General features: G+C 45.8%; 1 protein-coding gene across 2 annotated transcripts in view; it reads left to right on the forward strand.

The window, feature by feature from the left end:
- The window catches only part of ALPK3 (alpha kinase 3), a 76957-nt gene that overhangs the window by 36409 nt on the left and 16055 nt on the right, over positions 1-24493 (forward strand). For both annotated transcript variants that reach the window (XM_028707135.2, XM_028707136.2), the window contains 2 exons: positions 7793-9230; positions 22571-24434. In XM_028707135.2, coding sequence (XP_028562968.2) covers positions 7793-9230; positions 22571-24434 — 3302 coding nt within the window. The remainder of the gene's footprint in view (positions 1-7792; positions 9231-22570; positions 24435-24493) is intronic.

Here is a 24493-nt window from a genome sequence, read left to right on the forward strand (position 1 = left end):
CAATCCAGGAATCTTATTTATAGCATTCATGACAGATTAATCTCTGCTTAGAAACCTCAAAGGAAGGAGAGTCCACAACCTCCCAAAGGAGACCGTTCCACTGTAAAACAGCTCATACTGTCAGGAAGTTCTTTCTGATGTTTAGTTGGGATCTCCTTTCTTGTAACTTGGAAAATGTGGGCACACATGTTTGCACACTGAAGCAGTCCTGTCATTTGAGATGGTGTTAGTGATGGTGTGGGAGCCAGCACTGTGAGTGTCATGTGCGGCAAACTCCGTACTGCCAGTTGCATAGTGCTCCTGGTTTCCCCCTGACGGTACTTCCCCACCCAGACTCTCAATACTTTGGACGGGAGGGTTAAATGGGACTGTTGATGTAAGGCTCAAGCAAAGTTGGTGTAAAATGATTTTTGGATGGTGTTTGACACCAGGTTGTCTCAACCGTATATATAAAAAGGCCAGCAGTCTGTGTTAGAGATGCAAGATGTTGAATGCTGGCATTTCACATATTGTTACGAGTTTGGGTGAGGGGGTTGGCTGCATGCCTGAGCCCCTTCTAGTTCCTAGATCCAGCATGGATTCAATTCCTGGAATAGCTAGACTAGTTTCCTGGTGAGCTAACAGCCCTCTAAATAGTAGTATTAGTAGCGGTGGTGGTGGTGATGATGACGATAATAATAATAATAATAATAATAATAATAATAATAATAATAATAATTAATAATTTATTTATACCCCACCCATCTTGCTGGGTGAAATATACTTGGAGTCAAGAGTGGATTTCATTCTCTTTATTCAGCTCATAGTAGTGAGGAATGCAAATTCCCCCAATTATCTGCTTTATATACATTATTTACACAATGGGTGTCACATGATTGGCTAATTCTGGGATTCTCCTGTAGGCCAATAAGTTTGCAGCTACACTTCCACCTGGAGTTGGATTGGGTGGCTCCTGTGGACAAATCAGACTACTGCATTCTGGATCCTATTGTTCTAGGACCAATCAGATTGCTGCAATTTGGATCCTATTCAACTCAGTGCATAACATTGGGTTTCCCCAGCCACTCTTGGCAGTTTTCAACAAAATATTAAAAATACAATAAAACATCTGACATTAAAAACTTCCCGATACAGGGGCCATTAAGTGATAATAGGCTGCCCAAATACATCACAGCTTGCAAAAATGGATGTATTAGTCAAAACCGTATTTTTAAAAATGTATATTCTAGGAGAGCTTTCCATTAAAATGCTGGTGAAATATCATGAGGATTAAAAAAAAAATCCTGCAAAAATGTGGAGAACTGGATTTTGAGATTAAAAAACCGAGAGAAGGAGAGAACAAAAATGGACAGATTTGCCCACCCCTGTCTACTACAGATCTATGTGTGGTCATTCTCCTAAACTGGGCTGACTGAGAAGGAAATGTCTCTTGGCTCCTTCAGTATTGGTTTAATCCCTACATCCACACTCAGGATCCAGGGCGCATGCACATTGCTGTCCAAGAATGTGCAAAGAGGACAGCCTGTACGAAGGAGGGGTTTCAGGGCTTATCTACAGCCCAGCTGCAGTTTATTAGCTTTCCTGAGGTAATCTAGCAAGTGCCCATTCAAATGCATTAGCGCATCAGTTCAATATGTGACATGTGTGGTGCTGTTTTCCATTTTTAAAGGAGTAAGACACTAAGCATCTCTCCCACTCCTCCTCAAATTGAAAAGTAAATCTGTTTATGTAATTCTGACAACAGTAACTAGCATAGCATTTATGTAATTCTGACTACAGTAAGTAGCGTAGCAGCCAAGACTACAATCCTGTGCCTACTTACCTGGAAGCACATTCCATTACACTTGCCTTGTTTATTCACAGATGCTTATGGAATTGCACTATAAGTTAGGATGGGGAGAAATTTGATTATGTTCACATTTTAAGGAGAAACTGGCCGATTTACACTTTGGAGGCAGTATGCTTCTGAATGCCAGTTGCTGGAAACTGCAGAATGGTAGAACCATAAAATTGCAAAGTTGGAAGGGATCCTGAGGGTCATCTAGTCCAACCCCCTGCAATGCAGGAATCTCAGCTAAAGCATCCATGACAGATGACAATCCAAACTGCTTAAAAACCTCCAACGATGGAGAGTCCACCACCTTCCAAGGAAGCCCATTCCTCTGCCAAACAGTTCTTACCGTCAGCAATGTCTAGGCAACACGACGACCATGTACATATGCAATAGACAATCTTTTATAGAATTCCTTCAAACCATAACAAGTCCAAAATGAAATCTTTGGTCTCAAAGTCTCTGAAAATCTTTAAATGAAGCGAGGTACCAGACTTGGTCCAATGAAAGACAAGCTGTGAAGTCCAACACTGAACAGTGATTCCGGATATTGACTACTGTTTTGTATTACTACATGAGCACTGTTCCACAGCATTTGATATTTTCATTCACATACATTCATTTGAAATAAGACGGGTTTATGAAGCAATTCTATATCCTCCCACCACACTGACAAAGAATTCTACGAAACAGTAGTCAATATCCAGAATCGTTGTTCAGTTTTGGAATCATATCTGCTGAATACACAAAGCTTCACAGCTTGTCTTTCATCGGACAAAGTCTGGTACCTCGCTTTATTTAAAGATTTTCAGAGACTTTGAGACTAAAGATTTCATTTTGGACTTGTTATGGTTTGAAGGAATTCTATAAAAGATTGTCTATTGCGTATGTACATGGTCATCGTGTTGCCTAGACATTGCTGACGTTCTGTTACTTATAACAGTTCTTACCATCAGAAAGTTCTTCCAGATGCTTAGTCAGAATCTCTTTTCTTGTAATTCGAAGCCATCAGTTCGGGTCCTTCCCTCTAGAGCAGGAGAAAACAGGCTTGCTCCATCTTCCACGTGACAAGCCCTTGAGATATTTGAAGGGGCAAATGCTCTTGTGCTTGAGTCCTGGACTAGATGAACACCCCAAACCTGATTCTGCAGGCTTTTCTTATGTTCTTATGAAACCTTATGGGAACCAAAATGAAGCTACTCTCAAAATTTGCAGTTCCTCGAATTTTGTGGGGAAAGTGTGCATAGAACATGCATTAATTTCATTATATTTGGGGGAATTGCTAGCAACGTGTTGTTGTTTTTTTTAGTCAAAAGTAAAAACAAAAATGCATTCACAGGGGGAGAATTAGCACAGAAATGCCAACAAATGTTCATGAGCATTGTTTGAAAATAATAATTCACAACTGTGGAGAACTGAATTTAAGACTGGGAAAAGGAGAAACTTTTTCTCTGTCTGCAGTTTGGCAGGGAGGAAATAATATTGGCTTACCTTACTGGGTACTTGTTTTTGTTTTGTTTTTGTTTTACAAAGTATAAATAAATAAATAAAGAAGGAAAAAAATTGCACCCCACCCCCAAGACCCTTCCATTGTAACTATCCAACCTCCCAAAATTTCAACACCTCTTGCGATGGTTTGACCCCTTTCCATTTTAACAATACAAATTCTTCAAACAGCTTCCATATCTCCTCAGAATCATTTCTCCTGCATATTCCCCATCTTACCTTAATAAAGGTAAAGGTACCCCTGCCGGTACGGGCCAGTCTTGCCAGACTCTAGGGTTGTTCGCTTATCTCACTCTGGAGGCCGGGAGCCAGCGCTGTCCGGAGACACTTCCGGGTCACGTGGCCAGCGTGACAAGCTGCATCTGGCAAGCCAGCGCAGCGCACGGAAACGCCGTTTACCTTCCCGCCAGTAAGCGGTCCCTATTTATCTACTTGTACCCGGGGGTGCTTTCGAACTGCTAGGTTTGGCAGGCGCTGGGACCGAACGACGGGAGCGCACCCCGCCGTGGGGATTCGAACCGCCGACCATGCGATCGGCAAGTCCTAGGCTTAATCTTACCTTAATAGCACATGTTAATTTATCATTTTTTAGCTATATGCCACACTTCTTTATACCATTCTTCCATTTGATACTCACCTTGCTCCTTCCATTTCCTAGCTATCATAACTTGTGCAGCTGTCAATAAATCTGTGGGCAAGTCCTTCATAGCCTGCAAACCTTCCACCCCGTCGTGAATTGATAACAATGCTACCGCTGGACTTTCGACCAGCTTTAACCCAGTGATTTCTGTTATCTCCTTTGCCCCCCAAATTGTACACCACACGTGAACATAAGTGCTGGTTTCCTGGCATCCTCTCCAACATAACACCAAATAGTTCTTGTTTATTTGATTTAATCTGACTGGTGTTAAATACCATCTCCAAACTAATAATAATTTTCTTTTATCCTTAGACAACATTTTCAAAGTGTTTGTCCCATATTCTCCCCCAGCTTTGACTATTTATCTGACCTGTTGTCTCCTTTTCCCGCACCTCTTTTATTTTTATTTTTTTAAATAGTATTTATTAAGGTTTTAAGTTTACAAAAAGGCAAAAGAAAAAACACCAAATTAAACAATAGCAAAACAACACATCACAATAAAAAACAGAAAAATAGAAACAATTAAAAAAGGAAAAGGAAAAAAAACAAATCGAACCTTCCCATAACTTATCTTTCATTTGCTTGTTTCCCTGACCTCCGCACACCTCCCTTTTTTGTATTCTAAGTCAATTATCCATTTCAGCAAATCCTTTCCCTCTCTTCAAAATTTTTATCCTGAAAATTTATCTTGATCTTAATATAAGTTTACTTTCCCTCTTTTCACCAATTAACAGTCTATTTTTCTTAAATCTTTGTTACATTTTTGCTAAAATCACATAGATTCATTCCAACATCATTCTAACACTCATTAATTTTACAATGTTTCTGTAAATAGTCTTTAAATTTCTTCCAATCTTCCTCCACCGACTCTTCTCCCTGGTCTCGGATTCTGCCAGTCATTTCCGCCAGTTCCATATAGTCCATCACCTTCACCTGCCATTCTTCCAGAGTGGGCAAATCTTGTGTCTTCCAATACTTTGCAATAATCCCGCACCTCTTTTAATTGATCTTCTTGATCCTCCATTTCTACTAATAACTGGGTACTTGTGAGGATTAGAACTAGGGAAGGCATGCGAAGCAATTTGAACCCTTGGTAGTACTGCGTGAATGCTAAGTATTAGCATATTGATATTGCACTTAGGTGTGATGACAGATGTCCCTATGTGCTGAAGTTCTGTGCACACTTCTCCAGTAAGTCACACCGAACTCCATGGAACTTCTGAGTAAACATGTGCAGGACTGTGCTGTATATTACGGATTTTGATATGGCTTCTTGGAATGAAGCTACAGAAGGAGCACAATCGTAGCCATGTGTCCTCAGAAGTAAGTCCCACAGAGTTCCTAGTGGCTTCCTACTATTGCCACACAAATACCGCTTCACTGAGACCCCTCCTCTGTCCGTAGATTGGCAATGGGTGTGTTTGGTGGGGCCAGGGCTGGATGTAGGTCAAGGCTCCCCCATTTCTGGACCTAAGCCTACATCAGACACGGGGAACCTGTGGCCCTCCAGATATTGCTGGACTCCAACTCCCATCAGCCCCAACCAGCATGACCCATGAGTGTTGGTAGTTGTAGTCCAGCAACATTTGGGAGACCACAGGCTTCCCATGCCTGGTACAAAGGAAGGCAGATGAGTATTATCGGTGCTTTTTTTGTGACAGTACTCATTAGTACAGAGTACCGACACACTCAGTGCCAGAATTACATATAAACAAGCTATAGCTTAATTTAAAGAGGGGGAAAACTGGATTTCCAAAATACAAGATAAAAAACAAATAAAATAAAACCTACATAGAGCAACAGTGTTTTGTGTTGTGCAGGCTCCTATGATGTAAGTAATGGGCCCCGCCTGCTAGCCTGCTCTCTAAAATATCACTACCACTATTAATATACTTCTTCTTAATTGTATTTCAGTTCAACAATTACTTTGATAAATACATATTTTGTTATGTGCAAATGGCTTTAGATACCTATCAGGTCCATCAATTACCATATAGCATATATTCAACACAAAAAACAGCGACAAATTTTTTTTGACAAAGGATAGCTGGCCATATAAAGGGCCCCATTACCTTCTGTAGCTTAGGGCCTCATCAGACCTAAATCCGGCCTTGGACGCACTCCTCTTTTTGTGGCCCATGGTGCCTTTTCAAGATATGAGTACTGACACCTCTTTATTAAAAAAAGTAGTGAGTATTATTATTAGCAACTATGCTCAGAATTCTGTAATTTGGGGGTCCCCACATTTTGCCCAGAGACTAGTTCCTTGCAGTTCCCATATAGACAATCTTTTTCTAAACTGGGCTCAGGACTTTCCCTGCATCTGGAAATGGTGTAAATGGCTTTTTAAACCCAAATCGGGGTTACAGCAGGGTGGTATTAAAGTGATCTTACTGCCACGGTCCCAGTTTGGGTTACGTTCCCACCCCCTGCCCCCTGCTCGCTTCTGTGAGGGCTCCTCCAGACTTGCCCCACTGCTTTCCCCTGGGAAAACCCAATCTTTACTGCTGAATTGGAGCAAACAGCAACTGGGTTTTCTCCAGATGGACATCTGCTCTGATTTAACACGGAAGAGGGGGGTTTCCAGGGGAAAGCAGTGGGGCCAAAGCAAAACCACTGAGACTTGTGCCTGGAAAGCATGGAAGAAAAACACTCAGACCTGTGCGGATGCTCTGGATGCTATGGACACAATTGCCAATTATGTGAATGCCATAATGACTAGTTTGGCTTTAAGAAATGGTGTACAGGGTAGATTTCCACAGTTTTTCTGTAGTTTTGCCATTCCCAGCTTGGGTGCTGTGACTGTCCTTTCCTGTGATAATGGGGGGTCAGGAGAATGCCCCTTTGTGCAACCCTGAGCAGTCAAAATGACCCCGTCATGTGTGCGCAGATGTCAGCTGAATGACCCTGTTCTGCTCAGTTGCATGAGCCTGTCTCACGAAGACGGCAGTCCGGAGCAGAGGCAAATGTAATGGAGAAACACACAAGATTGCTCTCTACTCATATGGCCGGCTCATTTCTAGCGTTCTACCAAACACATAGGAGCTGCCCATGGATGAGCAGCTGGGAAAATGACAGAGACTACTTATTTAAGGCACATTAAAAGCACATTTGTCTCCACCTCTAAATCCTGGGAACTGTAGTTTTGTAAGAGTGTTGGATGCACTGTGTGGAGTAAACTATTTTTATTATTATTGAATTTATGTACTGCCCTATACCCAGCGGTCTCAGGGCGGTTCACAGAATAAAATCAAGATATAAAACCACAAAATACCTAATAAAAATAAAAACAGCCCCCCCCCAAAAACCCACACATTTTAAAAGGGCATAGGATGTAAATCGGATCAACCAAACGTCTGGTTAAAGAGGAACATTTTTGCCTGGCGCCTAAAGGTGTATAATGAAGGCGCCAGGCGATCTTCCCTGGGGAGAGCATTCCAGAGACGGGGAGCCACTGCAGAGAAGGCCCCATTCTCGCATTGCCACCCTCTGGATCTCTCAAGGAGGAGGCACACAAAGGAGGGCCTCAGAGGATGATCTCAGGGTCCAGGTAGGTTAATATGGAAAGAGGCGGTCTGTGAGGTATTGCGGTCCTGAGCCATTTAAGGCTTTATAGGCCAAAACCAGCACTTTTAATTGGGCCTGGAAACTAAATACAGTTCCCATGTTTATTTGGGGTGGTGTGTGTGTGTGTTTCAAATGTACGGCATGTACACAGCCCTCAACTTTGCACCTGTGTGCACTAATGCTCAGAACAATGTGCTCCCTGAATTGTGTGTGTTTTTTCACATGGCGCTGTTGTTTTTTGCCCCCAGGTGCAGAGAGGAAGATGCAGCCATTTACCAAGCCTCGGCCAGAAACAACAAGGGCATCGTGTCCTGCTCGGGGGTCCTGGAGGTGGGAACCATGACAGAGTACAAAATCCACCAGCGATGGTTTGCCAAGCTCAAGCGAAATGCCGAGGCCAAGCTGCGCGAGATCGAGCAGAGCAGGAAGCGAGGGAAGGAGAACGTGGAACTGGAGCAGCTGAGGAGGGTGAGCCCGGACAGGTTCCAGCGGAAGCGCCGCCTGACCGGCGAAGTGGGCATGCGATCAGGCACCTCCCTCTGGGACAAGGAGGAGGTGGCCAAGGTGCGCATCCCAGATGGGAAACCACGATTTGGAGAGGACGAGAAGAGCAAAGAGACTTCCGTGAACGCCAAGACCTTCTTCCCAAACAACTTCATAACGGGGCACCTGGAAGCAGAGGTGACCACCAATGGGGACTCTTCTCTGGAGAGCGTGGAGGAAAACGGAGACGAAAATGCCAACGGCTTTCTTACCTATATCTATGAGACGGTGGAGATCATCAAAGCGAAGCCTACGGCGGCCAAAGAGTTTTCCGCGAAGAAGAAGAAGAAAGAGGAGGTCACCACTGCCTTGCCAAATGCAAGCCAGGATGTTTCCAGAGAAGAGGATGGGACACAACAGAGGAGTATTAGCTCGGCGCATGAAGATGCCACGCCTAATACTTTGGCCTACAGCACGTCACCTTTTGCAACAAATGGGCTGGTGGTCACGGAGCCCAGAGTACCTCCTAGGCAGGTGGGGGAGAAGCCCATTGCCCGACCCTATTCAATGCCCCCTAAAGCAGACGTGTACTTTTCTCTAAAAGACATGTATTTTGACATGGGGGTGAAAGCTGAGGCTGAGCAGAAGGCGCCAGAAGCCAAGGAAGGCGAGGCTGATCGGAACCAGCCAGGGGAGGGTGCTTCCATCCTAGGAGAGATGCTCCCAGCAGCCCCTACGGCTTTGAAAAGGGCAAAACCAGAGGAAGGGCAAAAAGAGCCACGCGAAGAGCAGAAAACAGAGGAAAAAGAGGCTGTGGAAACAAAGGAAGCTCAAACAATGGCAGCCACAGATGCTGGCAGGGATGTCAATGCAAACTTATCCCAGTATCCTAATTGGACCGCAGAGGCCGTGCAAGAGGTGCCTGGTCCCCTTCGGATGGGAAATGGGGCAGACATTCCTGAAACAGATTTTCAGCATCCTAACCAGGCTTCAGAGACTGGCCTTGGGGTGTGGGCTCCCCTTTCGAAGGATATGGTTGCCGACCTGCGCGAAACGGACTTGCTGGACTCTTTCTGCCCCGAAGCAGAGCCATCCCCACAGCCCCAGAAGGGGTTGGAGTCGTCTGTGCGCTTTCAGGAAGCGGCGAGAGACTTGAAGGAGGCCTCCTTGGGAGAGCAGCTGCCCGGCCAAGGGCCTTGTGAGGTACTGTAAGTTCTTTTTTTTTTTTTTTTTGCTATGACTGACCTCATGCAAAATGTTTCCCAAATCTGTTAAGCAGCAACTGCCAGAGCCCTGCCTGCTATTTATAGCTGAGAATGCGGGGATGTACATGACTAGCAATAAGCAGGGTGGTCTCTCTCGCCAGTCTAGCTCTGACCCCTGACTGTAAAGTGTTGCATTGGCCAAGTTTTAATATTATTATTTCTGCAGCTGGTCAGAAATGAGCCAGATGCATTGGGTGATCTGTGGCCAGCAAGCACTTGGGTTTATTTATGGGCTGGTGTTGGGTTGGGACCCAGCCTCATGTGTTGGCCTTCCCGACAAGCGTCATTGCATTGCCGGCCCGCAGTCTTGGCTGCAGCTGTCCCTGACACTCAACATCCTGGTTTGGCCGGGGTCTATTTTTTGCTGCTTATTCTGAAGCATTTTCCATGTAATTCTTCATTAGGAAAGAACAAGTGTGTGCCTTGTTAACAGGGGGTTTCCTAATTCAGTGCGTGGGGGATTTCATGCTGCTCCTCACGGGATTGGCATTTGAAGGATCCCTGCTGAGGAGTGGGCTGCGTGGGTGTGCAGAGAGGAGCTGGGGCTCTGGGTGCAGGACTTCAGAGTGGTCCAACGAGCTGCAAGGCCTCAGCAACTGCAAACAGACTCTGGCTCATGTTTCCAGAGGATGTCAGCCTGCCCTGCCTGGGAGCTCCAGGGCTCGGTGGGCAGCTAAATCTAAGAGTGCAAAAAGAGCCTGTTGATTCAGGCCGGTGGCCCATCTAGTTGAGCATCCTCTCCTTGCACTGGATACACAGATGCCCATTATGGGGAGCCTGCAAGCAGGACTGGAGCACAACAGCACTCTCTTGACTTGCGGTTCCCAACAGTTGGCATTCAGAGGCACAATGCCTCTGACAGTGGAGGCAGAGGGAACATAGTCAATCCCTTGGGAATGTGGAAAAGGGGAGCTGCCGAGTCAGACCCTTCCAGGCCAGTATCATCTACCGTATTTTTCGCTCTATAAGACTCACTTGTCCCCTCCTAAAAAGTAAGGGGAAATGTGTGTGTGTCTTAGGGAGCGAATGCAGGCTGCGCAGCTATCCCAGAAGCCAGAACAGCAAGAGAGATAGTGGAAGCAGCGATCCCTCTTGGTGTTCTGACTTCTGCGATAGCTGCGCCAAGCCTCTTCAGGGCAACAGGAGGAACGCTCCCCCTGCCCTGAAGAGGCTTGGCACGGCTATCCCAGACAGCTGTCCCTCTTGCTGTTCTGACTTCGCTTTGCTGGAGAGGCGCTGCGCAGAGAGGAAGAGTTGCACAGCGCCCCTTCAGCAAAGTGGCAGGAGAAACGGAGCCCCTTCCATTTCTCCTCCCGCTTCGCTGGAGAGGCGCTGCGCAGCGAGGGAGAGAATATTTTTTTTCTTGTTCTCCTCTCCCACAGCTAGGTGTGTCTTATGGTCGGGTGTGTCTTATAGACCGAAAAATATGGCACTTCATGTTTTTGGGATCTAGTGTGTGGGGTGGATTGTTTGTTATTTAAACACCTAGAAACCTGCCCTCCACCGGATCCAGGTACAAAATAGGGGTTCTGGAGTATAGACCACGGAATTAAGGAGCCGGGTGCCAAGAAGCACACACTTAATCCAGGTTTTTGTTTAGTACCCAAACTGACTGCACAGTCCTTTCACACACAAATCCACTCCTGGTTTTCCTTCCGAGCTTCCTTCATTTCTCAGCTGCCTAATTCAGAGCGGGGTGGGGGTGGTGGAATGGGGAACGGTTTTGTTGTTGCTCTCCTTAAACCGTTGAGAGTCAGAGACTTGAGCTAGCTCTGCTGCACAGCACCTGGGGCTCCCAATTGACTTTCTGCCCCCTCTTGGTCCAGCAGTGGGTCGGAACTGTAAGGATGCAGAGTTTGGCTCAACATCGTAGGGGAGACTTCCTAACCATTGGACTGCTTTGACAGTCAAACAGGCCACCTTGGGAGGTGGTGAGCTCTCCTTTGCTGAGGCCAGAGGCAGTCTTGTTAGCAGTACTGTAATTGTACCTTGCCTTACAAGCCCAGATGGTCTCTAGGGTCCTGTTCATTTCTATAAATCTGTGCATAACCTTTAGGGGTTAGACTCCCATTCCCCCCAGCTCTGATTTGTGGCATTCCTCTCCACTCTAAAGCATAATTTCAGTATGTGCAGGCAAAGCACTATCAAAGCTTTTCGGGGCAAATGTGTCTTTAATTAGAAACTTCCTCTTTATTCATTCTGCTCTTGTCATTGCTTCTTTCAGAAGTGTTCCAAAGGTTAATTGAACCACATATTTGCATCAAACCATTACCATATTAGCAATTTTATCTCCAGCCCCTTTTGTAATTATTCCTGATGAGCAGGACTGGGGCTGCATTGACTGGTCCTGCCCCCGCTTTCCAATTTCCAGAGGTGAGAAGTGGACATTACTGAATTGCCCCAGAATTCTTCCCTTTCTATTACAGTGGTGCCTTGCAAGACGAAATTAATTCGTTCCGCGAGTTTTGTCGTCTTGCGATTTTTTTCGTCTTGCGAAGCACGGTGTTGGAAAAGTTTTGGAAAAGCTTCAAAAATCACCAAAGTCTTCAAAAACCTCAAAAAAGGCTACCACACCGCGTGCTATGAGTTGCTCCTCGAAGTCAAGTCGCAACTGTATTAACGGTGTTAAGAAAAAGGAAACAAACTTGCAAGACGTTTCCGTCTTGCGAAGCAAGCCCATAGGGAAAATCGTCTTGCGAAGCAGCTCAAAAAACAAAAAACCCTTTCGTCTTGCGAGTTTTCCGTCTTGCGAGGTACCACTGTACTTGCAAAAAAAGGGGGAAGGTTATGTTCCTGGTTTGCTTCCATTACCTTTTTCAAATTATGAAAAAGTACTGTTTTGCAACAAAAAATAATTCAGTGGAAACCAGTAACTCCTTCCCACAGAGAACTAACGCTTTAAGAGCCATTTAGAGGCAACTGACTCATGCCACATTTCCCTTGAACAAGAAGCAATAAAAGGGGCAGAAGCAAGAAGGAGGAAGTTTTCACCTAAACTTGCAGAAGACCTCAGTTCTGAATAAATGTCGTAGAAGGGTCTTGGTCACAGGTACCGCAGAAAAGTGATGCTTCCACAGCACTGAAGGGTCATCATGTGGAAGCAGCTTTTTAGAAAATGCATTAGAATCATAGAATCATAGAGTTGGAATAGACCACAAGGGCCATCGAGTCCAACCCCCTGCCAAGCAGGAAACACCATCAGAGCACTCCTGACATATGGTTGTCAAGCCTCTGCTTAAAGACCTCCAAAGACGGAGATTCCACCACACTCCTTGGCAGCAAATTCCACTGTCCAACAGCTCTTACTGTCAGGATGTTCTTCCTAATGTTTAGGTGGAATCTTCTTTCTTGTAGTTTGGATCCATTGCTCCGTGTCCGCTTCTCTGGAGCAGCAGAAAACAACCTTTCTCCCTCCTCTATATGACATCCTTTTATATATTTGAACATGGCTATCATATCACCCCTTAACCTCCTCTTCTCCAGGCTAAACATGCCCAGCTCCCTTAGCCGTTCCTCATAAGGCATCGTTTCCAGGCCTTTGACGATTGTTAGGCCTGCGTAAAAAAGAGAGAGCAAAACTCTTATGCATGCCCCTTTCTTCCATAGCAGAAAGGCCAGATGTATCTGTTCTGCTCTGCGATGTAGCTAAATAAATTTCATTTATTAATCACTTCCAATGTAGCATCTCTGATTTCACAATGCCATAAGGACACAGTGAAAATATTGGCATTTGTAGAAAACAATTGCGTATAATTTCTGCTGTCCCTTTTATGACAACTGTCCACCTTGGTGTATTTGCTATGCGCGCACTTTGGCTGCGTCTCCATGTTGCAGGGAGCAGACAGAGGCAAGGAAGGAAGCCTTTGTCTCAGAATATTTCAGGACTTGCCGCTTGACTTCCCCCTCTCTTATCAGCCTCTTGGAGTTGCTTTCAGCACTTGGGCGGGTGCTGGCCGTGGCAGCACAGTCCTGTTGGAATTTGCTTGATGTGTTTCCATTTTAGGAGATGCGAAATAATCTCTGCCTTTGACAAGGAAGAGACCCTCTTAGCTAATAATGGGAGCATGGCCTGGCACGCCTGTCGAAGCCCTGGTGTGGGAGCTAATTCCACATTCTGGGGTTTTTTAAATAATAATAATAAAATGGCCATGGGTCTAATTACAGGCATAAGCAAACTCGGCCCTCCAGATGATTTGGGGCTACAACTCCCATCATCCCTAGCTAATAGGACCAGTGGTTAGGGATGATGGGAATTGCAGTCCCAAAACATCTGGAGGGCCGAGTGTGCCTATGCCTGGGTGAAAACATACATGATGTGGGGAACCCATGCTCCTTGTGCATTTATTTAAATATATGAAGCAACTTGGACCCTGCACTTCAGACCAAAACGCTCCCAGAGTGGCTTGCATACATGACACAAAAGGAAAAACGGAAGGGCAGGGAAGAGGAAAGCTAAAATGTATCACCTCTGTACAACCCCAACTTTTCAGACAGTGTAGTAGACCTTTCTTTCTTTCTTTCTTTCTTTCTTTCTTTCTTTCTTTCTTTCTTTCTTTCTTTCTTTCTTTCGTTCTTTCGTTCTTTCCATGCATCCTTCTCTCAGCCCCTCAGGACTCTTTAGTCTTTTTTTTTTTTTAAATAAATTTTTATTGATTTTCCATAGATAAAAAGAAACAAAACAAAAACGTAAACAAACACAAAATCGACTTCCCCGTACCACCCCTTTTCTGCATCCTTGTTTCAAAATTTTTCAGCAACCCTTTCGTCATGAACTTATTTTATGTTTCATAAATTTAACTTCCTTAAGTTATTAAAACAGCTGTAGTTCTTTATCTCTTATTTCCCTGATCTTCTAGTTTTCATCCAAATTATAACAATTTTTAAGGTAAACTTTAAATTTACTCCAGTCATCATCCACCGCCTCCTTTCCCCGGTCTCGAATTCTGCCAGTCATCTCCGCCAGTCCCATGTAGTCGATCACCTTCGTCTGCCATTCTTCCAACGTGGGTAGTTCTTGTGTCTTCCAATACTTTGCTAGAAGGATTCTTGCTGCTGTTGTGGCATACATATCCTTCTTTGGCACCATTTGGCCCACCATACCCAAGAGAAAGGCTTCTGGTTTCTTAATAAAGGTTCTCTTCAGAACTTTCTTAATTTCATTGTAGATCATTTCCCAGAAGGCCTTAATCTTTGGGCAGGTCCACCAAAGGTGATAGAAGGTTCCCTCCATTTCATTACATTTCCAGCATTTATTATTGGGCAAATGATAAATCCTCGCTAACTTAGCAGGAGTCATGTACCACCTGTAGATCATTTTCATAATGTTTTCTCTTAAGGCATTACATGCCGTGAATTTAACACCAGTGGTCCATAACTGCTCCCAATCTGCGAGTTCAATGTCATGTCCAATATCTTGTGCCCATTTAATCATACTTGATTTCACCATTTCGTCTTGAGTATTCCACTTCAACAGCAAGTTATACATTCTTGACAAATTTTTAGTATTGGGTTCTAACAATTCTGTTTCTAGTTTTGACCTCTCCACTTGGAAGCCTTTCTTTCTGTCCTGTTTAAATAATTCATTTATCTGTCGATAATGTAACCAATCTCTCACCTTAAACTTCAGTTTCTCAAAGCTTTGCAGTTTTACTTTTTCACCATCCTGTTCTATAATTTCAAAATATTTAGGCCAGTTTGAACCCATGTTCAGTTTTTTCACCTCTTTAGCTTCCATTGGTGACAGCCATCTGGGGGTTTTACTTTCAAGCAAGTCTTTATACCATATCCAAACATTATACAATGCTTTCCTGACCATATGGTTCTTAAAGCTTTTATGCGATTTTACCTTGTCATACCATATATATGCATGCCAACCAAATCTATTATCAAATCCCTCAAGATCCAAAATGTCTGTATTCTCGAGGAGCAGCCAATCTTTCAACCAGCAGAACGCTGCTGATTCATAGTAAAGTCTTAAGTCCGGCAGGGCAAAACCTCCTCTATCTTTTGCATGTGTTAATGTCTTAAATTTTATTCTTGGCTTTTTGCCCTGCCAAACAAATTTAGATATGTCTTTCTGCCACCTCTTGAAACAGTCCATCTTGTCTATTATTTGTAGTGTCTGAAACAGAAATAGCATTCTAGGCAATACATTCATTTTGATAACAGCAATTCTGCCTAACAAGGAAAGTTTCAGCCTTGACCATATGTCTAGATCTTTCTTAATGGACTCTTTAGTCTTTAGTCACCTATTCAACCCTCATGAATTGCCCCTTCTGTACTAGATGTTTAGATAGAAACTTCATTATCCTTTGGATTTCACACTGCTCTGAATTTTGTGAAACAGACCTTAGCTCCAAACATTTTAAAAAGTATCCTAATGCGTTAAAAATATATTTTATAATAAATACAGGTTTTTTAAAAAGGCATTGATATAAAATACCTTTATAAATGTGCATTTTGTGATAAAATACATATTCAGCCACAAATTTTCCTATGAATGAAATTGTCCAAGGACCAGAAACTGACTACTCTGGCAACACCTATTTTGGATACTATGGCTGTGTTGTTTATTTATTTAAGACACATATACAGTGGTACCTTGGGTTACATACGCTTCAGGTTACATACGCTTCAGGTTACAGACTCCGCTAACCCAGAAATAGTGCTTCAGGTTAAGAACTTTGCTTCAGGTTGAGAACATAAATCGTGCTCTGACGTCGCGGCGGCAGCGGGAGGCCCCATTAGCTAAAGTGGTGCTTCAGGTTAAGAACAATTTCAGGTTAAGAACGGACCTCCAGAACGAATTAAGTACTTAAGGACAAGACTACACAAAGCAGTGCTAAATACATTACGGCATCATAAGACAGAGCTCATTTTATAGCTTCCTTTGCCCCATCCCTCCCCACTGAAGAGCAGTGCCAGAATGGAGAGGCTCACAAGTGTGCGCAACGTCATTTCTGCCCCACAGATCCCCTGAGGCTCATCTTCCAGCCTCTGGTCTTGAGATTTAGCGTCGCTCCCACTGCCAAGCATGTAAGCTCTCTTCTGTTCCCATTGACCAGGAAGTAGGGTTGGGGGGGGGGGGGTCTGTTTGCAAGTGAAGCTGCCTGGGTTTGCAGAGCAGTGTTGCCAAGCGGTGTCTCTCCTCCCTAACACACACACACACACACACACACACACACACAAGCACAATTGTCGTTTTGTGGTGGGGAAGATCCATAGGATCTAGGGCCGTCTTAAGCATAACGGTGCCTCCCCTGTTGTTGACCCTTTTAAGCGGGGGACACCCAAAGATGTTGACCTTTGTTAGGAAAGGTTCCCCAGAGTTGTTCACCTTTTTTAGGGAGCTGACATGGCACACTTACACATTATCTCTGCTTGGGAAAAGAAAACAGGAAACATAAATAAACTTTTTTTAGTTGCTCATTTATTAACAATGCACCTGTATACACACTTAAGTAGTCTCAGATGCAGGTGGGTCAGCCAAAATCTAACAAGTCACTCCTAGTCTTAAATTGTCCAAACAAAATGGCATTGCTTAACCTGGCACCAAAATAAGAAATAAATGCTGAACTTAGATACACCTCAGCCAGTAAAGCGTGAGCCTCTTTATCTCAGGGTTTGTGGTTTCAAACCCCATGTTGGGCAAAAGATTCCTGCATTGCGGAGGGTTGGACTAGATGACCCTGGTGGTTCCCTTCCAGCTCTGTGAATGATTCTGCTGTATCTGAAGGGCTGTTCACAGGGAAGATGGAGCAGACTTGTTTTGTGAGAGATGCTTGTGCTGTGATTCCTGCACTGGAGGGCGTGACTGCACACCTGAGGGATCATGGCGGGAACTGATGGGCTTTGAAGTCCTCGGCCAAAGGTATTAAATGGCGTTGGAATGAAGCAAATTGGTGGAACTACTGATTTTATATGAATTTCCAAAGTTTTGAGGCTTTGTATACCTGAAGGAGCGTCTCCACCCCCATCGTTCAGCCCGGACACTGAGGTCCAGCGCCGAGGGCCTTCTGGCAGTTCCCTCATTGCGAGAAGTGAGGTTACAGGGAACTAGACAGAGGGCCTTCTCGGTAGTGGTGCCCACCCTGTGGAACGCCCTCCCTTCAGATGTCAAGGAAATAAGCAGCTATCCTATCTTTAAAAGACATCTGAAGGCAGCTCTGTTTAGGGAAGTTTTTAATATTTAATGCTGTATTGTTTTTAACACTCGATTGGGAGCCGCCCAGAGTGGCTGGGGAAACTCAGCCAGATGGGCAGGGTATAAATAATAAATTATTATTATTATTATTATTATTATTATTATTACAGTGGTGCCTCGCAAGACGAAATTAATCCGTTCCGCGAGTCTCTTCATCTAGCGGGTTTTTCGTCTTGCGAAGCAACCCTATTAGCGGATTAGTGCTATTAGCGGTTTAGCGGCTTAGCGGCTGTTAAAGGCTTAGCGGCTAAAAGGCTAAAAAAATCGCAAGACTCGCAAGACGTTTTCATCTTGTGAAGCAAGCCCATAGGGGAAATCGTCTTGCGAAGCAACTCAAAAACGGAAAACCCTTTCGTCTAGCGGGTTTTTCGTCTTGTGAGGCATTCGTCTTGCGGGGCACCACTGTATTCCTAAAGTCAACAGGTTTTTGGAAATACTCTGACATTGACTTGTTACATTACATCTAGGTTATGATAGAGTTAACAAGATAACGAGGTTTTGGTAGACTCAGTCCATTGTTCTTGTTCTTGCACTGGGAGCTCAATCAGGTGCTAAATGAGGGATGAGGAATGACCCTGGAACAGGGTCCTAGTGCCTCTGAAGGGCGCTGGAGGCGCACAGGCACCAAGCCCCTGCTCCGCCTCACTTAACTCCCTGCTCTCCCCTCCCTGGACTCTCCACCTGGCGCCCTCCACTGCTTGGTTCCCTGGCTCACTGCGCCACTACTCCCAATGGTAAAGACATCCCTGATAGTATCCTCTGGGAACCCCAAGCTGGGCATCCATGCTGGCGCATTTGCAAAGCTAAGCAGTGTCCAGTGAGGTTTCAGATTGGAGGCGGGGACCACGTGTTGAGATTCCTGCATTGCAGAAGGTTGGACTAGATGAACCTTGGGTTCCCTTCCAACTCTGCAATTCTATGATTCTAGGAAGGCCAAAGTTCCCCAGCAACTAGTATTCAGAGGCCAAGGTGCATCTGAACATGGAGGGACCATACAGCTATCATGTTTCAATAGCCATTGATGGGGAAACTGCTGATTCCTTCCTTCCTTCCTTCCTTCCTTCCTTCCTTCCTTCCTTCCTTCCTTCCTTCTGTCTTTTTAAACCCCCTGTTTTTATCCCCCCCCCCCAGCCTTACAGATTACTTGGCTCTGCTTTGATGACTGTATTTTTGACACATATCCATAAGTCTGCACACCCCACCCCCCCAATTCCTTTCTGCCCTTGCTCAGTCAGGCTGGACAGATATAGCTCTTTTAATCTCTCCCAGACGTCAGTCCTTCCAGCCACCTGATCTCGACGCTCCTGTTCAGTCGGTCGGTGTGGCTTGGATGTTGCCCATCCTCTGGGCAGCTATTCCTGGTGCCGTTGCACCAGCCTTCAAAGTTGACAGATGGACCCTCGCAGGTCATTTCGCTAGCCGAATGGCAGCCTTGGATTTCCTATGGAGATTTGGCAATACTCTGGCCCCAGGTTTTTTGTTTATTTGTTTAAATGAGAAAAGGTATTGATTCGACAACTGGGAATTAATCCTGAGCCAGAGTTAGAGAATTTATTCCCAGTGCAATTGGAAGCTTTGGGGATATTCAAAGGAGGTGAGGTTTCAGGATCACATTAAAATGATTTTTATTAAATTTTCTGTTTTACAATTTCAGATAAACATTTTGCATCCTTAAGATATCAGTGACTGACCTTCTCTTTCCATGATTCATTTTACATATCTTATATCCCTGCATATTTTACATAAACTAAACAATTCAGTATTCCACTATTGCATAATTTATCTTAATGCTGCCAGTGTTTTCAGCTGTACACAATTATTTCCCATATATTCAATAAACGTTTTCCAATCTTGTTGTGCTCTTATTCTACATGTTAAGTTTTCTAGTTGTGCATATTCTGTCAACTTAAGTTGCCAAACTTCTTTGGTTAGGTTTCAGGATCACGTTAAAGCAGAACGCACCAACTGAGCACCTTCTGTATGTAGATCTTTTGGACTACAAGCTCCATCATCCCCAGCTGGCATAGCCAGTGGTCAGGCATGATGGGAACTGTAGTTCAAAACTGATGGAGGGCACCAGGTTGGTGAAGATGGCTTTGAAGGAACTGTGATTGCAGTGGAACAGCTCTGAGGATTGAGAGATGTTGGGAGGGATGGGGTCAGTAGTGGATGTTGTGATGGGGAGAAAGCACTCACCTGACCGGGCAGCTGAGTCTCTGCTGCTGATTGGGAAGGAGGCTTGGAGGACTGAGGCTGTGGGGAGATCAGTGCAGTGCAAACACACCAGCAGAGCCCAACTGCTGCGCCCGCCTGTGCTTTTGCACCACATCCATGCTGCTTCCACCCAGCCCCTCGCCTTTCTGGTAAGCAGCTGTCCGGAAGTCAGGTGAGCTGCCACACCAAACCATCCAAAACTTGTTAGCCGCCTGCTCCTTGAACAACAACAAAAAAGTTGTTCTTCGTGTTTCTTTTTAAGTCTCTGGGCCTTTACTTGCAATGGTTCCTCTTCAAACTTCTCTTTGCAAGCTTCGGGCGTATTGTATGGGAACCCTTTCCAGAGTTATGTGTGATTTGGAACAAGATTTGAACCCTGGAAGCGGCTCTCTTTCTTTCTCCTCTGGAACGTGTCCAGAGGAGGGCAAGCAAAATGGTCAAAGGTCTGGAAACGATGCCTTATGAGGAACGGCTAAGGGAGCTGGGCATGTTTAGCCTGGAGAAGAGGAGGTTAAGGCGTGATATGATAGCCATGTTCAAATAGATAAAAGGATGTCATATAGAGGAGGGAGAAAGGTTGTTTTCTGCTGCTCCAGAGAAGCGGACACGGAGCAATGGATCCAAACTACAAGAAAGAAGATTCCACCTAAACATTAGGAAGAACTTCCTGACAGTAAGAGCTGTTCGACAGTGGAATTTGCTGCCAAGGAGTGTGGTGGAGTCTCCTTCTTTGGAGGTCTTTAAGCAGAGGCTTGACAACCATATGTCAGGAGTGCTCTGATGGTGTTTCCTGCTTGGCAGGGGGTTGGACTCGATGGCCCTTGTGGTCTCTTCCAACTCTATGATTCTATGATTCTCTTCAAATTGACCCCTGAGACGCCCCAGACCTCAACATACACACCTAGAGCACAGCTCCCTTTCCTTCGACCACACAGACAGTTCCTGGTGGAAGGGAAGCTGCTCTGTTGGCTTTATGGGTAACAGTGCCCTCGATAGACATCACAGCTCACAACCGAAGTCCAAGATCTCTGGAGAGTTGAGGTCAATCATAATCACAATCTCAGCTGGGGATTTGTATATTTAGGGTTGTCTACCAGGTGGCTGATTAATCATTGTTTGCCTTTGAGCTTTGTGGTGCAGGGCAAAACACTGATCTGGATTTGATGCCAGTGATGGTTTCTGACACTAAACTCCCACTAGTGGAGTTGATACATGTGTGATTCATTCACATACTGGCCCCGAGACAGCAGTGGAAAACCTGCACCCATTGACCTCACTACAGTGGTGCCCCGCAAGACGAATGCCTCGCAAGACGAAAAACTCGCTAGACGAAAGGGTTTTCCGTTTTTTGAGTCGTTCCGCAAGACGAATTTCCCTATGGGCTTGCTTCACAAGACGAAACGTCTTGCGAGTTCTTGCGAGTTTGTTTCCTTTTTCTTAAAGCCGCTAAGCCGTTAATAGCCGCTAAGCCGCTAATAGCCGTGCTTCGCAAGACGAAAAAACCGCAAGACGAAGAGACTCGCAGAACGGATTAATTTCGTCTTGCGAGGCACCACTGTATTAGCCACTTTTCTGGGGCTGCTGGGAATTGGAGTCCTAGAATATATGGAGGACCACCGGTTCCTGACTCCTGCCCTAAGAGCTCGTTTCTATTCCAAGCAAGGGTCCTCTGCAGAATGGAGAAGCCCATCTCAGGACCAGCGCCAGCTTTGAGCGGGCCCTGGTAGCCCCCAGCCTTTGCCAGTAGCATCCTTTAGGCTCACCTGGCAGCATCGCTACAAGCTGGGTGGGTGTAGCCACCATTTTGATTCCCAACAGTACCTTGGAGTGATGCTACTTCTGCGGCATTGTGGGAAATTTTATATGTGACCCATTCACCCAGTGCTGCTCAGAATGCTGGACCAGATGGGGGGATGGGGTGGGCGAGCCCACCTAGGTCCTGGCATCCTGGTACCCTAGCAGCTGCTTGAAGGTGTTAATATGGCCCCTGGACTACAATGATGTTTTCTCTCTAAGCCAAAGTAGCCAACGTGGCAGCGTTTCGATGTTGCTGGGCTCCAACTCCCATCAACGCCAGGAAGCGTGGTCAGTGGTCAAAGATGATGGGAATTGTAGTCCAGCAACACCCAGGCTACGCCTGCTTTAAGCTCACACAAGGAGATTAATTATCTTTTCAAAGTTCATCATTTCCTGGTTTGGAAATTTCTTGATAATGTGAGGGTGATTGGGCAGAGCTACAGAGCATAAAATCCCTTCTGCATAGGCTGCTGTGGTGCTGCTTGTTTGTTTTTAAGTGGTTTTAGTAAGGGAACTGGAAATGTGCAGCCAATTGAATTGTTTCTCAACAAAACCAAAACTAGTTGAAAAAGAAACATAGCAAGTTTCATCTTACCTAGCTCGTGGTTCTAGTTAGCACTGAATTCTCGAAGAGGCCTAAGCCATCATGAAATCCTGTCCATTCTCTAAGTGCTCTCTCCTCTGTAGGGAAGAACTGTGAAACACTTTGCAAGAAAGAGGAAATCCTTGACCTTTTGCTGTTTGGGGTTTGGAACACAAATTAATGCATCAAGTAATGAGCTTTTTCCCCGAACACAAGCTTTGCCTGAGCTGTGATTAGTGTCAAGGGTTTGGATGGAATTTTGAGTCACAGTTGAAAAACAGAAGTGATTTATTTTTTTTAATAAAGCAGAGCTAAAAAGAGTGCCAACCTTCCAAGCTGTGAGAGAACTCCCAAGGAAAAGATGAGCTTTCCTTTCAAAGTGTTCTCTGAAAATAATCAAATATACCAAGCTAGTATTAAGTTGAGATGAGGGGGGAATGTGCCCGTTGCTACCAATAAACTCTGTGCTCTTTGTTCCTAGGCTCCGCAAACCTTAAAGCCAGCCTTGCCCACTGCCCGCAACCTGCAAACTCCAGATGTGGGTCTTGGAGAAGAAACAAGCCAGGATGCCCGCCATTTTGCAATAAGGGAAGGTGCCCCAAGAGAGCCAGAGACCAAACAGGCTGAGGAGCAAGAAGATCCTAGCCGAGAGGCCCAAGGGCCAAGCGTGATGGTGCTAAGCCAGGATGGCAGCCAGCACTTCTCAGTGACTTCCCAGAATCCCCCAGTTCTCTCCCTTGGCACCACATTGCCCATTGGGAAGGAACAGCGGGTTTTGAGAGAAGATGTGAAAAGGCGTTCCCCGCGTTTTGGAAGTGACAGAACCCAAGCCAAACCAGCTCCAAGTCATGAGAGTAAGGATCTGGCTGCTCCCGGGTCATTGGTTGAGGAATCTAGTCTTGAGCCTAGACCTAAAGTCGTCTTGGAGCGATATGCCCCTCAAATTGACACGGCGAGCAAAGTAAAGCAAGAAGAAGCCTTTGAGGTCCAGGGAGACAAGAGGTCTAGGCTAAACAGGGATTTAGGGCTTGAGGGCGAGAGGCCTCCCGCAGTGACAGCAAGGCCATTATTGGTCCCAGAAGTTGCTGTAGAAGCCCCGGTTTCCCATCAAAGTATTTCGGAGGAACCTCATCCGGTTCTCACAGTAGCAATGCCTCTGGCATTCCAAGAATCTGCTCCACTTTCTCCGGATGAAGAAGGTTCAACTGAGAAGCAGAAGTCCGTGGCCCATTTGCTGAGGGATGTGAAGAGAGAAATGGAAACCTGGCAGCCATCAAAGGTTGCAGCTTCAGAATCGGAGCAACGGCAGGTCGGCAACACGGAGGTCCGCGTCCAGGAAGAGCCCCCAACTCCACTGAGGGGTGAGGAAAATCAGAAGGAGTCGTTTGGCCTGGGCAGGAAGATGGACACCAGAACTAAGGAGAGGGAGAGAACAGTCTCTGAGGCACCTGCGATACAGGACTCGGGCCAAACAGAGACCGCGATGGAGGAGGATCAAACCGCAGATAAGGCACAGAACACGAACCTAGTGTCTTCCCTGAAAAATTACTTGCTTCTGCTCTTAAAGATGACCACGGAGGCCGACAAAAGCAAGGGCAGCAAGAAGCAAGATGCCAAGGCTGCGGAGGAGAGGACCCCGCCGACTGCCATTCCCAAGCACTTGCCGGATGTGGGCATAGCTGGCTTGACTCCCAGGACATCGAGGAAGATCTTTGAGCGGGTAGAAACCAACCAGCTCTTCCAAAGCGCAGAGAATCTGCAGTTGACTCCCAAGACTTCCCGGAGGATCACAGGGATGATCAACCAAGAGCTGCTTGCTTGCAAAGAGAGCTTGGTGGCTGAACCGGAGGCTGCCCCATTGCCCTGCGTGCCCTCGATTGTGGTGGGGAGTGTCTCCAGCGAGCCGACAGGCCCCCCAGATGCGTCTTCGGAGGTTTCCGGCGAGGCACCGTCGGCACTGCCGAGCGCCACGCCTCAGGAACTGGCCTCCGGGGCACGTCGCAAAATATACCTCACCAAAGCCAAACAGGCCGACGAGATGGAAGGGGCGGCCCCAGATGGGCAGCCACGGGCGAAACGGGGCAGCCCCACCGTGTCCCCACAGCAGGGCCGCAAGAACGCAACACTTTTGCAAAGCCCCGCCCCGGCTTCTCCTCCCGTGGAGAAGCGCTCCCCTACCACGGCCAGGAAGATGGCAACCTTAGAAGTGCCCAAGATTTATGAAGAAATAGCAGAAGAAAACAAGAATGTGGAAGGCAGCTCCCCGCGAGCTCCAGAGAAGTTGGAAGAGACCACGGCCGAAGTCCAAGCAGGCGAATCCCGGAAAGCAAACGACCCATTTAAAGGTCAGGGGTGTGTGTGTTGCTTTTCAGGCTTCCTGGGAGGGCATCTAGCCCCACCCTGA

This window comes from Podarcis muralis, chromosome 14 (genome assembly GCF_964188315.1).
Source record: "Podarcis muralis chromosome 14, rPodMur119.hap1.1, whole genome shotgun sequence".
NCBI lineage: Eukaryota > Metazoa > Chordata > Lepidosauria > Squamata > Lacertidae > Podarcis > Podarcis muralis.